The sequence below is a fragment of the Capricornis sumatraensis genome, chromosome X (assembly GCF_032405125.1).
Source record: "Capricornis sumatraensis isolate serow.1 chromosome X, serow.2, whole genome shotgun sequence".
Classification (NCBI taxonomy): Eukaryota; Metazoa; Chordata; class Mammalia; order Artiodactyla; family Bovidae; genus Capricornis; species Capricornis sumatraensis.
In genome coordinates, this window is record NC_091092.1 from 82,222,464 (window position 1) to 82,239,856 (window position 17,393).

The 17,393-nt window shown below is 41.6% G+C and overlaps 1 protein-coding gene across 1 annotated transcript in view; it reads right to left on the minus strand.

Moving 5' to 3' along the window:
- Positions 1 to 813: 813 nt before the first annotated feature.
- AR (androgen receptor) overlaps positions 814 to 17,393 on the minus strand; it is a 195,885-nt gene continuing 179,305 nt past the window's right edge. Inside the window, exons 4-8 of the mRNA XM_068962648.1 lie at positions 14,722 to 15,009; positions 8,474 to 8,618; positions 2,645 to 2,775; positions 1,664 to 1,821; positions 814 to 969 (exon numbers count right to left, since the gene is read on the minus strand). Of these exons, the coding sequence (XP_068818749.1) occupies positions 814 to 969; positions 1,664 to 1,821; positions 2,645 to 2,775; positions 8,474 to 8,618; positions 14,722 to 15,009 (878 nt within the window). The remainder of the gene's footprint in view (positions 970 to 1,663; positions 1,822 to 2,644; positions 2,776 to 8,473; positions 8,619 to 14,721; positions 15,010 to 17,393) is intronic.

Consider the following 17,393-nt stretch of genomic DNA (forward strand, 5'->3'; position numbering starts at 1 on the left):
CGAGAGAAAAGGGACTGGTGTGGGGAGGCATTCCCAACAGACAGGTTTTCAAACATGAAGCACATTTTTCAGTACCATGAATTGTGCTGCAGTTGAACAGCCTAGCTCTCAGGGGCCAAGGCTGTGGGCAGGTACTGGTGATCCATCTGTCCTATTTTAAATCTGCCCCCCATCCACCTCAGTTCTGGGGTCAGCCTGCCCTCTAATGGCAATAGCCATTGGCAGAAAATAAAGTCTCCCAGGGAGAGAGGGTTCGGGGAAAAAAAGCAGTGACTCCCCATGGGCTTGGAATTTTCACCTTATTCTAGTTACTGTTGGCCTCTTTGGTAATTTCTGTTTTAATATTTTTTAAGAGGGAAAAACCCTAGTGTGTTTTTGTTTGTTTGTTTGTCTTTTGTTTTCCCAGATACTCTTAGCTCTCTAAACTTCACGTGGCATTAGGTGAGTAAACGTTTGTGTAGCTGGCACACAGCACAGTGCTATAAACAAGCACAACTTGACACTGTGCCACATGAGGATCATCACAGATTTAAAGAAATACAACAGCATTCAAAACACAGATAAGAGCCACAGCAGGGAGTACAGTCTGAAAGTGCCATGGGAGAGTCAGATAGGGAAAGATAGAAAAGAAAGGTGGAAAAGAGAAAAAGAAAAGCCCAGCAAATAGAATTCAAGAACATCTTCATGACAGACTGTACATAAATAGAGGAAATTCCCCAAGGCACTGCAGAGAAGTAGTGCAGAGTTAAAACAGGCAGAAGATATCTGAAAAAGGGAGTGAGGTGGGGTAAGAAAATGGGGGCTTCCAAAGCTTCACTGAGTGTGAAAATAGATAGGCTTGACTTTCCCGGAAAGGATCTTGGGCACTTGCACAGAGATGATCTCTGCCATCATTTCTGGAAAGTCCACGCTCACCATGTGAGACTTGATTAGCAGGTCAAAAGTGAACTGATGCAGCTCTCGTGCAATCTGCAGGGAGACAATAAGAGAAAGAGAAAACAGGGTTGACAAGTAGTTGGCTTCTTGTCAGGGTCTCCCCCACAGCCTTTGATTTCCTCCTCCTTCCTTTTATGTCCTTGGGGCTCTGTGAGTGTGTGTGTGTGTGTTTGTGTGAGTGCATACACACACATGTGCACTAAATTGTCTCCAGGGAGTCACTGAGAGGTCCCAAGAGACCTCTTAAACCACTGCAAGCTCTCTGACTCAGGACTGGGTGTTCCTTTTCCCCAGCACACACACACACACACAAACACACATACACACACACATGCGCGTGCACACACACACACACACACACACACACTCTCTCTCCCTCTCTCTCTCTCACACACACACACACAAACGTACATGCACATGACTCAAGGAAGAGGGGGAAACATCCAGGTCTGTTTTGTCTGCCTAAAGAACTTATCTACTCTAAGCCCCTTCTCTGAGTCCCAGTTGCTCTGTTCTCAACTCCTCCACCTCTTTCACAACATCCAGCTGGGACACTGTGACCTGTGTTCCTTTCTTCTTCATTGGATTTTCTTCCTGGACCACACTCAAAGCCAGAGGGGAATGGAAGCACCTCCCAACAGGTGGTGCCAGACCCTAGAACAGCATATTATCACTTGGCTCTATCAGGCTACTCTCCCTGACAAAGCACCCTCCATTGTTTGCTTACAGGCTGCACAGAGTCCAGGAGCTTGGTGAGCTGGTAGAAGCGCCTTGAGCAGGATGTGGGATTTTTTCTCTTGCATGCAATGATACGATCAAGTTCCTTGATGTAGTTCATTCGAAGTTCATCAAAGAATTTTTGATTTTTCAGCCCATCCACTGGAACTGATGTGGGATGAAGACAGAATGGGGAGGGGAAGCATGCCCACGAAGGAGCATTAGACAAAGCACCAAGTTTTCTGATCACAAACTTGACCCCCACCCCCACAAGGAGGGAGCCATCGACTTGGCTTCCTGTCACTTGAGGTCTATATGCCTGGGGCCTTCAGGAAGTCTGCCAGGAAGGTCTAAGGGAGAAGGCTAGCTGGACCCAGTCTGTAGGGCATCAAATAAATAAAATTTACTGAGCCTTTCCTTTCTCTGGTCTTCACATCTATACATTTCTTGGTTTTACATTATCCACAGTCCAGTTCTGAATTAGACAATTAAAATATGTGGCCTTGAATATCAAATTTTATCTCCTTTCTCCCCCAGAGGGGCTAAGACAGCACTCTGCTTAGAAAAGATATTAAAGAAATATTCCTTGGCTGCCAAATAAGCCTTCTCTGAGTTGCTTACATAGACCTTGTCTTTTTTGGCAGAAGAAGAAATTCTTTCTACCCTACAAGAAATATAAGGTAGTCTTTGCCTGTTTCTATGGTAGATGCTATGGAAAAATTCAGAGACCTGATAGAACTAGCCAAAAAGGCCTTGTCCCAGAGAAAGATTGGGGGTAGGTTTTGAATTGAAGCAAAGAAATTGGTCTCTAGCCATGAAATTCATCCTTGTTAGGGAAAAAGATGCTAAGGGAGAGTGGAGGAGGGAGGGTGAAAGAAGAAGGGAAATATTCAGGATCTGGCTTTTTCCTGATAATCCTTTAATGAAAAAGCACCTCTCCTCTGATCCCCTATACCCTCTAGGGGCACTCTCTACCCTTCCAGGCACTTACTAATGCTAAAGAGCAGCAATGCCTTCATGCACAGGAATTCCTGGGGTGTGATTTGGAGCCATCCAAATTCTTGGGAGAGGTGCCTCATTCGGACACACTGGCTGTACATCCGGGACTTGTGCATGCGGTACCTAGGAAGGAAATACACAGAGAAAAAAAGAGGGGTAAGAGAAGGCTTAGAATAAACCCAGAGAGACTGTCTGTGGGTGCCCTCCCCTTTCCAGTTTCTCCAAGAGGAGCTTGATGTTTCTCTTGCTAGTGCTTCAGTGACAAGGAACAGGTTGTTCTTTCCCCCCCAGCCCCCCCCAAATCATGGTATCTTGATAACTACTCATCTTCCCTGGCCAGGATATGGGTTAGCACATGAAGTTTTCAAGTTCCCATACCCCTCCTGTTTCCTGAGACAGGGAAAGGAAAGCCTAACCAAATGAATACAATGGCACATGGTCTCCCTGACTACAGTTCTAATATTGCAGCTACAGCCAGAGACAGAACCTGCCTCCCAGACATTCAAACTTGAAGGATTTCTAAGAGACAGGCCTTAGACATCAAGTCCTGACATAAGGATACCAGGATTCCCAAGTGTCCACACATACTATACTAGAAATATCATTATTTCTTTAAAAACTCCCAGAAAAGGAGATTCCCCATTGCCCCTTTAAATGAGTTCCAATGCTTATCAAATCAGCCATAAAGTATTTCTGAATATGCAATCTAAATATCCCCTGCTGAAGGGGAGCCTACTCTTTCATATACTAGCTGTTCTTTACCACAGTTTGGGAGTTATAAAAACGTATGAGCTGCCTTTATTATAGTGACTTGTGAACAGATCATCACATTATCACCCATAAATTATATAGAGAAGTAGCCACGGCTTAGATAGCTTCTTGGGGAGAGCAACATCTCTGTTCCATGACTGACTGTGACAAGCCTGTAAGAGAAGATACACAGATACACCATTCTTCTGCTAGTAGAACTTCCTAGTCTTCAACACATCAGAATTTGTGTGTGTGTGTGAGAGACAGAGAGAGAGAGAGGCAGGGAAGAGGAGAGAGAGAATTTGATTTTATATCTTATAGAGAAAGGAAAGGGAATTTGACACTCACTTAAGTAGTGAGGGAAAAGACCACTGAGATTGGGCTTGAAGCTTATGGTTTGACATTTTGGTCCTCAAACCACTAGCTTCATTGACAGGCTGAGCAGGCCTGATACTGGCTGGGTGGAAGCTCAGAATCCTATCTCAGAGAGATCTTGGCTGGCCTAGAGAAAGAGGGAAAAGAAGGAGCAGATAGTGTAGAAGCATTTAATGCAGGCTGGAGCCCAACTAGAAAAAGGAAGTGTTTAGACAATGAAAGTGTTAGTTGGTCAGTGGTGTCTGACTCTTGCGACCCCATGGACTGTAGCACATCAGGCTCCTCATGTCCATGGGATTCTCCAGGCAAGAATACTGGAGTGGGTAGCCATTTCCTTCTCCAGAAGATCTTCTCGACCCAGGGATTGAACCCAGGCCTCCTACATGGCAGGCAGATTCTTTACCATGTGAGCCACCTTGGGTAGTATCACAAATCATTGCCCAGAACAGTGCTGCTCCAAGCTCTTTCTTCCTAGAGAATTTTTGAATAAGATCTGCTGAGTTTTGGGGTATGGCCTTGCTCTGGGCTCTATTGTGCTTCCAAGCCTTTGTTGATTATAACACTGCAGTATTTTTACCACTGAAATTGTGATCCTGACATGAAGGATTGCTATAACACTGCTGAAGGCCCCAGGAACAGAGACAGTAGGGAAAGGAGGGAAGATAGACAAGGGAAGGAATTCAAAGGTGAAAGGAATAAGACATGAGGAGAAAGGGCAAATAGAATGGGGGACAGCTAATGGAAAGAAAGGGATAGAAAGTGCAAGGTAGAAAACAAGGTGCAGGGATGGAATCCAGGAGGTGAGCAGAGGTAGGAGAGATTAAAAGAGAGTAGATGAATATTAGAAAAAATGATGGAGCACAGTGCCTGGCGCATAATAATTGCTCAAAAAAATGATACGTTGGAAGGTGCCATTGTTATACTATTCACTGTTCTACAGATGAGGAGAATAAGGTTCAGAGAAGTTCAGTGATTTACCCAAGGTTGCACAGCTAGGGTTCAGGCCCGTTACTCTCACAGACTATGTTCTCTACAAAGAGCAGAGGAGAAAAGAAGAAAGCGAGGTTGATGACAAGTTTGGTGTCAGAGAGATCAGCAAATGAGTTGGCCCAGAGTCCCTGTCTCTTTATTTAGGTATCAGTTTCCCCATTAGTACCTTGAGGAGTTTAGCAGTAACAGATGGCTTTTAATTGGAGGGGTACTGCCACCTTAGTGTGTGCGGGCAGTATGAGCTGTCACAGTGACTAGGATCTTATTTGGAAGACCCTGATGCTGGGAATGATTGAAGGCAGGAGGAGAAGGGGATGACAGAGGAAAAGATGGTCAGATGGCATCACCAACTCAATGGACATGAGTTTGAGTAAGCTCTAGGAGTTGGTGATGGACAGGGAAGCCTGGCATACTGCAGTCCATGGGATCACAAACAGTTATATACGACTGAGTGACTGAACTGAACTGAACTGAGTCAGGTACCAGGGATGTTAAACATATTCCAACATGCAAAAATGTACTACACAATGAAAAACCATTTCTCAGGAAAAGTCAATCCCCATTGAGAAGCAATGGTTTAGATGATTCTAGGGGTTTTAACAACCCTAACATAGTCAGTTTCTATAAGAGGAAGGGGACCTGATATTTCAGGAGCCTTGGGCCTTCATGGAGGACCCAGACTCTGTGTGGAATCCTATAGTACCTTTTGATGAGGTGCATGGAAGTGGACTAGAAAGCTGAGGTGGGGTGCCACATATATATACAGAGGTGGAAGAAGAAATGAAGATTTAGAAAATAGCCAATTATCACCTTACAGAGGTTCAAAGGTCTTTGGGCTCTGGATGGGATAGGTGCCCAGTAGTTGGTTTAATCACTGGAGCACAGGAAAAGGAGAACAGGAAGAGGGCTTTTTAAGGCCCAACCCAGAAGATGGCATCATAGGTACCTCTTTGGATATCTGGAAACCATAAAGCAGGTTGTGCCAAAAGCTCATTGGTTATTCTTAGCTTCTGACTACCAGGGCTGGCTGAGTTGGCAGAGGGCAGCTGGGGACACTTATTTTCCCCCATATGGCATTGCTGTAATGGGAGGAACCACTGGCCTGTAGATTTTATTTTAAGGTTCTTCTGGGTTAGAGGGCTGGAGGAAAGGAAAGGTCAATTCATTCCTGGACCAAAGGGGTTCTCTATGGTGAGAAACCAGAAATCAAATTGCAAACATTCAGTGGATCATAGAGAAAGCAAGGTAATACTAGAAAAACATCTACTACTGCTTCACTGACTATGCTAAAGCCTTTGACTATATGGATCACAACAAACTACATACAATTCTTAAAGAAATGGGAATACCAGACTATCTTACCTGTCTCCTGAGACACCTATATGCAAGTCAAGAAGCAACAGTTAGAACTAGACATGGAACTACAGACTGGTTCAAAATTGGAAAAAGAATATGACAAGGCTGTATATAGTCATCATGCTTATTTAACTTATATCCAGAGTACATCATTCAAAATGCCAGTCTAGATGAATCACAAACTGGAATCAACATTGCTGGGAGAAATATCAACAACCTAAGATATGTAGATCATGCCACTCTAATGGCAGGAAGTGAAAGAGGGAACTAAAGAGCCTCTTGATGAAGGTGAAAGAGGAGAGTGAAGCAGCTGGCTTACAACTCAACATTCAAAAAACAAAGATCATGGCATATGGTCCCATCACTTCATGGCAAGCAGAAGGGAAAAAGGTAGAAACAGTGTGACAGACTATTTCCTTGGGCTCCAGAATCACTGCAGATGGTGACTGAAGCCATGAAATTAAAAGATGATGTTCCTTGGAAGGAAAGCTATGACAAACCTAGACAGTGTGTTAAAAGCAGAGATATCACTTTGCCAACAAAGTTCTGTTTAGTCAAAGCTATGATTTTTCCAGTAGTCATGTACAGATGTGAGAGTTGGACCATAAAGAAGGCTGAGAGCCAAAGAATTGATGCTTTTGAATTGTGGTGCAGGAGAAGACTCTTGAGAGTCCCTTTAGCTGCAAAGAGATAAAACCAATCAATCTTTTTTTTTTCCCAATATTTCCATATTTTTTATTATTTCTTTTTTTAAATTTAAATTTATTTAATTGGAGGCTAATTACTTAACAATATTGTATTGGTTTTGCCATACATCAACATGAATCTGCCACGGGTGTACACATGTTCCCCATCCTGAATCCCTCTCCCACCTCCCTCCCTGTACCATCCCTCTGGGTCATCCCAGTGCACCAGCCCCAAGCATCCTGTATCCTGCATCAGACCTGGACTGGAGATTAGTTTCTTATATGATATTATACATGTTTCAATGCCATTCTCCCAAATCATCCCACCCTCTCCCTCTCCCACAGAGTCCAAAAGACTGTTCTATTCATCTGTGTCTCTTTTCAACCCTGAATATTCATTGGAAGGGCTGAAGCTGAAGCTCTAATACTTTGGCCACCTGATATGAAGACCTGACTCATTGGAAAAGATCCCGATGCTGGGAAAGACTGAAGGCAAAGAAGAAGGGGGCAGCAGAAGGTGAGATGGGCAAACTCTAGGAGATAATGAAAGACAAGGGAGTCTGACGTGCTTCAGTCCGTGGTGTCGCAAGGAGTCACACACGACTCCTGCAGCTGAACAACAACATTCACAATACCATGGGGGACCTCAAATAGAGACACAGAAAAGATTATCACTACTAGGAAAAGAGAATATTGGAAGGGTACTTCTTTTTATTTCTTGCCCATTTTGAGCCAGACATTTCACATCCATTAGCTCCTACTTTAGTTGTCATAACAAACCATTGAAGAAAGTTTTATTTTATTAACAGCTGAGGAAACTGTTAATCAGACAATGAAATAATACAACAGAGGTTTCAGTTAAGAAAAGTATGCTTCTAAAATTTGAGCCCTTGGCTAAATTTATGAAGGATAAATAGAGCTGGTGGGCAGGGCAAGTATTAATTAAACTTGTTTTTAAGAAGAAGGAACGGATTGGGCCAAGGTCACATGCCAGAAAATGGTGGAGTTGCTCTTCTTCATCACTTACCATCAGGAGGCAGTATAAAAGCTGGGAGTTACACAGTTATACTGTGAATTCTGTTGCCAACATGCACTGTTTAACATTGTTGGATGAATCACTATTTTGTTGAGCATAATTTCCCCCATCCATTTAAAAAAATATTTTAAAGGAGAAATCAAGTTATCATAACTTGATTTCACCATTAAAATGTGGGCTCAATGAGAAAAAATTAGGAAAATATCTAGTATAGTCCTGGCACACAGGAGTTTCTCAACAAAAGGTGACTGGCAGTAGCTTTTGGTGGTAGCAAAGGGACCAAGGGAGCTTCAGCATTCAGATCTAGAGTGTTTATGTTCACTCCTTATGTTGCCCAGAGTGAAGAAGGACCCTGACATGAGGGTCTGAGATAAGCTAAAAGCAGGTCAGAAGCACTGCCAAATTACCAGGATTGTGTCTTGATCAGGAAAAGTGATGGCCTTCCTCCCTTCCCTCCTATCCATTGGCCTTCCAGCCAGGCAAAGCCACTTTAGACTGAATAGGTTGGCTAGGTCTCTACTGCCTCATATAAAGGTCAAATGAAATAACTCTCACCATTACTTCCATTATCGTCATCGCCACGAACCAGGTCTGTGTCTATGTGAATTTTGGGCCCATAAGCACTTACTCATTGAAAACCAGGTCAGGGGCAAAGTAGAGCATCCTGGAGTTGACATTGGTGAAGGACCGCCAGCCCATGGCAAACACCATAAGCCCCATCCAGGAGTACTGAATGACTGCCATCTGGTCGTCCACGTGCAAGTTGCGGAAGCCTGGAGATAGGACAGAGGCAATGGTCAGACTGAGTACTGATGGTCTAAGTGAAGTCTGGGACTCTGCTGGACTGAGAATTTCCGGTACTCGGGCTGCCCCTGAGGAGACCCAGGGACCATCAATGATGGGGAGTAAGAGGAGAACAAAGTATATGGTGGGGATAATTATTTGTGCTCCCTAATTCATCAAGCTGCTCGAAAGAGATGGTAATGGAGGCAAAAAGTGCACTGCCCATTGGAAGAGAATAATAATCTAACACTGACAGCTTACAATGAATTAACTTTATCATAAGTATATTACTTATATTAATTCACTTAATACTCACAACAATCCAATAAAGTGTATATTATCGTGCCCAGTCTGTAAATCAGTAAAAGTGAGTCACAGAAAAGTTAAAGAATTTGTCCAAGATCATAAGGTTAGTACCTGGCAGATCAATTACCAAAGCCAGTCTGATTCCAAAGCCCATGCTCTTGATCTTCAGAAAGGCTCACTGCCTTTCTGAAGATGCAGTGTAATAATCATTTTTCTCACATGAACAGCATTTTTCATTTTACAAAGCTCTTTTCTAGCTATAATCTTGTTTGTACCCTCTAACAACCCTGGAAAAGGGATACTATTACATATCAGCATATGGTGAAATGCCTTTGACAGCCACACCTTCTCCTTCTTCACCTTCAGGCTTCATCTCTTTTCTCCAATCCTTTTCCTGCCTCCTACTTCCTCTCCATTATTTTCTACTCAACAAGTACCTGGCACTGCTAGTTTCTTACCTTACTGCCATTCCTGCCAACTGCCATTATGTATGCACAAACAGGCTCTTTATGACCTCCCTTCTTAGACTAACTTCTTATCATTTACCTTCTCATAATTTAGGTTCTAGCTATTCTGAAAAACCCACAATTTGCTGAACACACATAACATACTTCATGCCTCAATCTCTGCTGTCTCTGCACAGGCAGTTGTCTTTCCCTCGAGTGTATTCTTCCCTTCCCAGACTTTCCATCTGATAAATGCCTACTCATCTTTCAAGTATTCACTGGAAGGCTACCTTCTCTGTGAAGCCTCTTTCAACACATCCAAGCAGAAGACCTATTGATTCTTCTTTTACCATCCTAATGAATCTTAAGTAGTTCTATCTAATTATAGTACTCATTACACTGCACTGGAATTTATTTGTGCACATATCTGTCTACTCCACAAGACTTAGAGCTTCTTGAAGACAGGGACCATCCCCTTTTTTCATTTTTTCCTCCCTAGTATATAATACAGCTCAGGTATTTGAGTAGGAGTTTGAGAAATATTAATTAAATGGATTAAGGACTCTCATTTTTTTTTTCATTTTATAAAACGAGAATTAGATGATCTTCAAATTACTCCCTTAAACTCAGAGAACAGAGGTTCCCAAATGCTGCCTCCACAAATAGTACATAGGTAGAACAGATATTGCTCTGCTCTCCTGGAGGTTTCCAAGCAGTTGAATACTTAGAGTATCACATCAGAGCTTATCTCTTAACAGTACCACATTTATCTTCTCCCTAACAGATCCAGAATTATCTAAAATTTTGTTTTGCTATACCTCATTAGGAATGCTTATATAAATTTAGATAATGCTTCTAACTTTCCTGATGATGACCTCATTTAACTCTCACAATTATCCTGGAGTGTGGGCAATGTGACATTTATTTTGTCATTAAGGAAACTGAGGGCCAGAGAAGTCACAGCTCGAAACTACCAAGGTCACAAGTTTTTCTTAGCCATAGGGTCAGGTCTGAAATCTAAGCTATCAAGATACATTGTTCTGTTTGTTTGGTCCTTGCCACACACACACTCTATTCCCCTTTAGGTCCCAAGTCTACCAGACATCAGGGATGACAGAGTTCCTCACAGCACCACCCTTGACTGCAATCTTACCTCCCAGGCAAGTGCCTCCCACCTTCACTGGTAATGATATGCTAACAAACTAGTTGCAGCTTCAGACACAAGAGTATTTCCTGCTTGAAGCCCTTGTGTAGAACAGAATGCCTGGGATGGACTCTTTCCAGTAGGAGACAAAAAGCAAGGGTCAAGCACATAACATCCAAGAATCTCTTTGGGAGGGGTCCAGGAGTTTGAACCTTGAACCTCTGGGGTGGGTGACAGTGAGAATCAAAGAAAGCCTTGGAAGGTGACGGTGTGAATATGAGGGTTCATGGAGGTATGAGGATTAAACTGTACTAGTACGAAGGAAGTCATCAATACTAATGATTTTTTCCTTCACTGAGATGTTAGAGAACTAACATAGGAGAAAAATGGGATAGCTTAGTTTGGCTTAATACTAGTTAGTGATCCTTAGTGAGAGCTGCTTAGAACTCAAACTTAATTACTATGTACACATCAGCAACATAGCAGGCCAAGTTTCCTATAGGTCTAATCTCATTATAATACCTAACTCTGTTCTCCAATGTCCAGCCTTTGAAAAGACCTGCTTAGATAGTATGGCTGTCAAGGCATGAGTTGAGGAAACACTAGCTTCAGCCTATAGGTTTCCTTCAACATACATTCACTCAACTCCTATTTGGCAGTGCATCAGGCTGTTTTGGAAAAACAGAGAGAAGTCATTTTCAAGTTTTGAAACACACCAAACAGGTTAGGGAGCAGAGACAGTTTCTTGGAGACTCTGTTTTCTCAGCAGAATCCAATCAACATCACTTCTTAGCAATCTTGAGCAGAAACCTCTGGAAGAACATGTCTAAAGAAAGGTCAATTAGGAAATCTTTGCTGCTTTAGTGCACCTGACAGCCAAGGTCTTCAAAGAAGACAATTCATCTTTGGGACCTATGAATGAACTTCTAGGCAAAGTTAGTGGCAGTTTAAAATGATTTTAGTGGTTTAGTTCTCAAGCTTTATAATAATGACCCACTATTTACAGAGACTCTTCTATGTTCCAGCTATTGTACTCTTTATACAGAATTTCTATGTTGATAACAATCTGCAAGGTAGCAACTGCTCTACCATCTCTACAAACAAGGAAATGAAAGCATGTGCAGACACGTGATCTGCTCAAAGTCACGCTAGTGTATAGCTAAGATGCCAAGCCAGATACATCTGATTATAAATATACTGTGTACATACAATCTACTCACTTTCTCTCAATAGTTATCATTTATTAATGTGCTGGTGCAAAACAAGGCAATTTACATGTACTATCACTATCAAAAAAAACTTCACATCAAAATTATAATAGTAGGTACCAGCACAGTGCCTCTCAAAGGACAAGAAAGAGCTCAGTCTGTTCAATGAGCAAATAACATGAATTAGTAGGTGATTATTGATAATAGGAATAACAGTTCTAATGAATATGGTACTTGGCTTTCTTTTGAGGCTATTCTTCTAAATGACTCAGGATCAGAGATCATTTCCTTGGACAAGATGGATGGTGAACTGATATTAACTTGCAGACTTGTTAATGTAAGGAAACAGCTTCTCATCCTGGAGGTTGGGCTGAGAAAATCCAGTGACTTCAAGTTACACAAATTCTGTCATAATGATTTGCACTAAGTTATTGCTAAGACTGGAAATCAGAGGGTGTGAGCTCAAGCTATGGCTGTATTTGTTAAGTCACCAAGTGGAACAAGTTAATTTACCGCTATGAATCTTGTCATATGAAATGGGAGTAAAAGCCCCTATGGTTCATAGAACTGCTATAAGGATTAAGTGGAATCATATGTAAGAAAAAGTCTGTAGCCTATAACATGGTACAATTAGGTGTCTGGCAACTGCTTGGAAAGATTAAACTGAATCTCTGTTCAGTTCAGCACAGTTCAGTCGCTCAGTCATGTCTGACTCTTTGCAACCCTACGGACTGCAGCATGCCAGGCCTCCCTGTCCCTCACCAACTCCTGGAGTTTACTCAAACTCATGTCCATTGAGTCAGTGATGCCATCCAACCATCTCATACTCTGTCGTCCCCTTCTCTTCTCACCTTCAATCTTTCCCAGCAACAGGGTCTTTTCAAATAAGTCAGTTCTTTGCAACAGGTGGCCAAAGTATTGTCTAACAGAATCTCTGTTAGACATATAACATCAAGACACTCAGCTGAATAACTGATAAGAATTAAAGCAACTTTTAATTTTGTTATTATTATTATTTGTATTTTTCCTCCCTGTGTGATCTCTGTTTTTGGCACAGACAGTATCCTTGGGCCTTCTTCCCAGGGATTTTATTGGCTAGTCAACCCCAGATTTCCAAGCTAAGAAGGCGTTGCTGCTGCTGCTGCTAAGTCGCTTCAGTCGTCTCCGACTCTGTGTGACCCCATAGACAGCAGCCCACCAGGCGCCTCTGTCCCTGGGATTCTCCAGGCAAGAATACTGGAGTGGGTTGCCATTTCCTTCTCCAATGCATGAAAGTGAAAAGTGAAAGTGAAGTCACTTAGTCGTGCCCGACTCAGTGACCCCATAAATCTGGTGGTTGTATCTGGGCCTTGTGAATTGGAAAGACAAAAAAGGAGCTTGACAGTCAACATGCAATGTCTTTCACGTTATGATCCAACTGGCTTTGGATAACTTGGTCCCTCATTGTAAAACCCAAGGCTAGAGATCTACAAAGGTGCTACACAGACTATTGGGTAGAATTTGATGAGGAGGGAATTTGGAGTTAGGAGGAGACCTGGGCTCAAGTTCTGGCCCTACTATCTTCTGAATGTGCAACTGCAGGGCAAACATCAACTCTCACAACTTCATTCTTTATCTATAAAATAGGGAAAAGAATCCCTACTTTAAAGAATTCTTATGAGGATCAAATCAGGTAATATATATGAAACTGCTCTGTTCAATATAAATTCCCAACTGTTTGGCAGTTATTAAATGGTGGGTTAATCTTTGATTCTACAAGAAGAGGTTTGGTTGTTGATGATTCAGAAGAATCTTTCAATCATGGAAGTTTATGATTAAGAGAATCCTTAAAGAGTTTATGCTTCACTTGTTTCCACATTGTGTTCCCTAGAGCCCTAAGATTCTGCAAGAGTGATTTGAGGCTTCTCTAGGCATAGTGAGGGAGAGGCACTGGCTCTAAATCAACCAGCTCCACTTGGATGTGTACCATGTTTTTGAGAAATAAAGAGTTTGGCTGCTAAAGGAACATTTGTGAATCATTGGATGTGATGTGAGGCATATGGGATAGAGGATCTCTGAGGCTTCTTTAAACTCTAATATTTGAATAATTATTTCTTTTCAAACAACAGATGGCCAAGAGAGGAAGTGAGTTCCTCATCACTGGAGGTAAACTTGCAGAAGTTAGACAAACACTTCATATTTCTTTCACTATCACTTAATATACCCTTCCACTATGATGATCCTATTTTATTAAGGATTAATAAAATCCTTATTTTATTTTTTTTTCTTTTTTGGTCACACCCTGCAGCCTGTGGGATCTTAGTTCCTCAACCAGGGATTGAACCCATGCCCTCAGTGAAAGCACAGAATCTTAACCACTGGACTTCCAGGGAATTCCCTAAGATAGTTTTAAGAGCACTTATCAGGGAATTCCCTTGAAGTAAAACTGGAAAATTATTAATGCAGTCCAAACCACTTTTCACACATTATACATATGGAAAAACAGACCAGGAAAGGGAAGGGATCACATAATGAGTTACCAGCAGAGCTAAGGCTAGAATCCAAGTATTCTGACTTCCAACCCCATGTTCCTTCTACCATACCATATTATAAGAGTTCCCATGGTATGGGTCCTAACTAATAGTGAAAACAGATTATCAGTTAGGTTCAAGATTATCTTTGGAGTGAACTTGTGTATGTACATGTAGAAAAGCATCTTAAAGCATATAAGGATATGTATGTCTGTGTGATCCATGATTATGAGGAAATTTGCTGATTAAATCTGTGGGTTGAACATGATTGTTGTGTGCTGATGTGAGGCATATGGGATACTCAGTAATGCTGTTTTTCTTGATTTTTGAATTTCCTTATTTTAAACGTGGGGATTTTTACCATTCTCTCCCCTCACAAGGTTATGGTGAGTTAACAGATGGGAAAGGAACAGATGTGGTGCATGGCCCAAAGGAACATTCACTAAATATGATATCCCATATCCCATGCCCCCACTTACCAGGCAAGGCCTTGGCCCACTTGACCACATGTACAAGCTGTCTTTCACCCAGTTCATTGAGGCTAGAGAGTAAAGCTGCAAAGGAGTCAGGTTGGTTGTTGTCATGTCCAGCACACACCACCCCTGGCTCAATGGCTTCCAGGACATTCAGAAAGATGGGCTGACACTCATAGCCTTCAATATGTGACACTGTCAGCTTCTGGGCTGGCTCCTCAGTGGGGCTGGTGGCACTGGAAGCCTCCCCTTCCTCCTGTAGCTTCAGATTCCCAAGTTTCTTCAGTTTCCGGGCTTTTGGGAAAGAAGGGAAAGTTGGATTTATTATCAGTGGCAAAAAACACACAGCACAACTACCCTGTTAGAAAAGCTGCTTGAGCTAAGAAAACAAGTATGATCATTTTTCCTGATCACAGGCTCTAAACTCCTTAAGGACAAGTATACATTTTAACCACTGGTTGAATGAATGGTTCATCATTCTAAATTCCTACTAAACTCAAATCTTCATATCTTGCTTTCGCCTTTATCCTCTTGCCAGACATACCTAGTATATCTTTGGATTGGGGACTGCCTAAATACGGTCTCCAGTATTCATACTTTGAATCTTTAATTAAATCATTACTAACATATTCATGGTTCACTCATTCATTCAACAGATATCCATTGTTAAGGCTTACTTCTGAGTGACAAAAAGAACACAGGCCCTAACCAGTTTGGGAGAGGAAAAATAAATGCCCACTAAAATATCTATCAGTTAGAAAATGTCAAACTGGTGAATGTTATAACAGGGGCATTAACAAAAGAGGAAGGTAACAATCTTTGTGCATAGGTTGGGTCAGGAAGTGATTATGGTGACATTTGACCTGGACCTTGAATAATAGCAAGGACTTCACCAGGCAGAGAGTGATGGAAAGGGCATAAACAAAAGCACTAAGGGTTTAAGGGAAAAAGATACCAGTGTGGCTGGAGTGTATATTTTATGTGTGGGGAGAATGGCTATTTATGAGGTTGAAAATAATGATGGCATCTGACTTTGAAGGAACATGTATAACATATTAAGAAATTTGGGCCTTATCACACACAGTGATAACAAATATGGAATGTTTTAAAAAAAGAGAATGATGTACTTGTGTCTATGTCCATCATGTCTAGCAGATTGCTAGCAAAGGAGACCAGAAAGGCAGATCTATTGAAGAAGGACTAGACTTGTTCTATCTTCCCACTTTGGGGTAAATAAATGGGAATTTTCTGGTGTTGCAGCATTTCTCATTTTAACTGAAACAACCCAAGTTATTGTGAGATATTTACACTCATAGTTGAACATACATTGCAACACGTATATTGATTTTTTTCTTTAGCAAAGGAGAGAGGGGGAAGCTTAAGTCTGAAATCCCCAGCTGTATTAAAGAAATAATAGAATGTCCCTGCCTTTATAATCTGCCTGTAAAACGGGAACCGTGCTAGGAAGCATCCATTTGTTATTTTAAAAAGCAACAATAATCTAAAATCCGAATCTTAAGAACCATCCCCCTCCATGCTCTCATACACATAATTTAGAGGTCCTTGAGCATCCTGATGTTTACTTTGTGCTATTTTCCTTAGCATTTATATTGGCAGAAATATAAATAATTGAAAGGTCATAACTCTGATGTCTAGCATAGACGGTTGCACTGGGGCAGATCATAAACCACTTTATCTCTAATCCTTTTAAATAATAATAATAAATTTTAAAAGGTATACAACAAAGAGAGAAGCTGATTGCTGTTTTAATGGATGAATACAACAAAACCTGTTGCTGATCTGTTTCTGGCTCATGCAAAAAAAAAAAAGATACTTAGCTGGAACTGGCTTTCAGGTTTAATTAGAAAAATAAGTCTTGCAATGCAAACTTCAATCATAGTGCAACTCAGTAAATCAATGAAAGGATGAATCACATGTTTGGATTAACAACCAGGATAAAGGAGGAGAAAATAGAGGGATTGGTGCTACAAGAGGAGCACAATGAAGAACTCAGGGTAAAATAACAAGGGAGCCTGGAAAATTAACACAGAGTTCAAGATGACCTTGTCCAACAATCATTTCTGCAAGGCTTGGGCACAGTCAGTAATAAGGAGATATGCACACCCACTGTCAACTCCCACCTCCCATCAAGGGCACAAGCTGGAAGGTATGGGCAGGGCTAAGCTTATCTTACCCCGGAGCTAGAGGCCTGGCCCCCACAATAATCTTGTCATTTGGTGAAACCATTGTTGACACAGGTTCATGTAGGCAGCTCTATAGACTGGTAGTGCTTACTGGATATGCTCCTCTAGTACAGTTTCTAGAGGTAGACACTCTCTTTCCCATCACAGGCACTTTCTGACTATGGGCTTAGAAGTTGCCAGGCCATGTAGTTCCCCTTTTAGCCTGGGAAAGGACAGAAATATAATTAGCCCTATGCCTGAGCAAACTAAGAGATATAAGGATAAGTACTTTTTTCTCAGCCTTCTATATACCTTACTTCATAAACATATTATATCATTTAACTCCACAATGATCTTAGGAGGTGAGGAATATTTCCTATCTCTGTTTTGCAAGTGAGTAAACTGAGCTAACACAACTATCAAGAAACAGAATCTAAAAATCTTAATGTAGTCTGACTGTAAAGCCAATGTTCTTTCTACTATATAATACTGCCT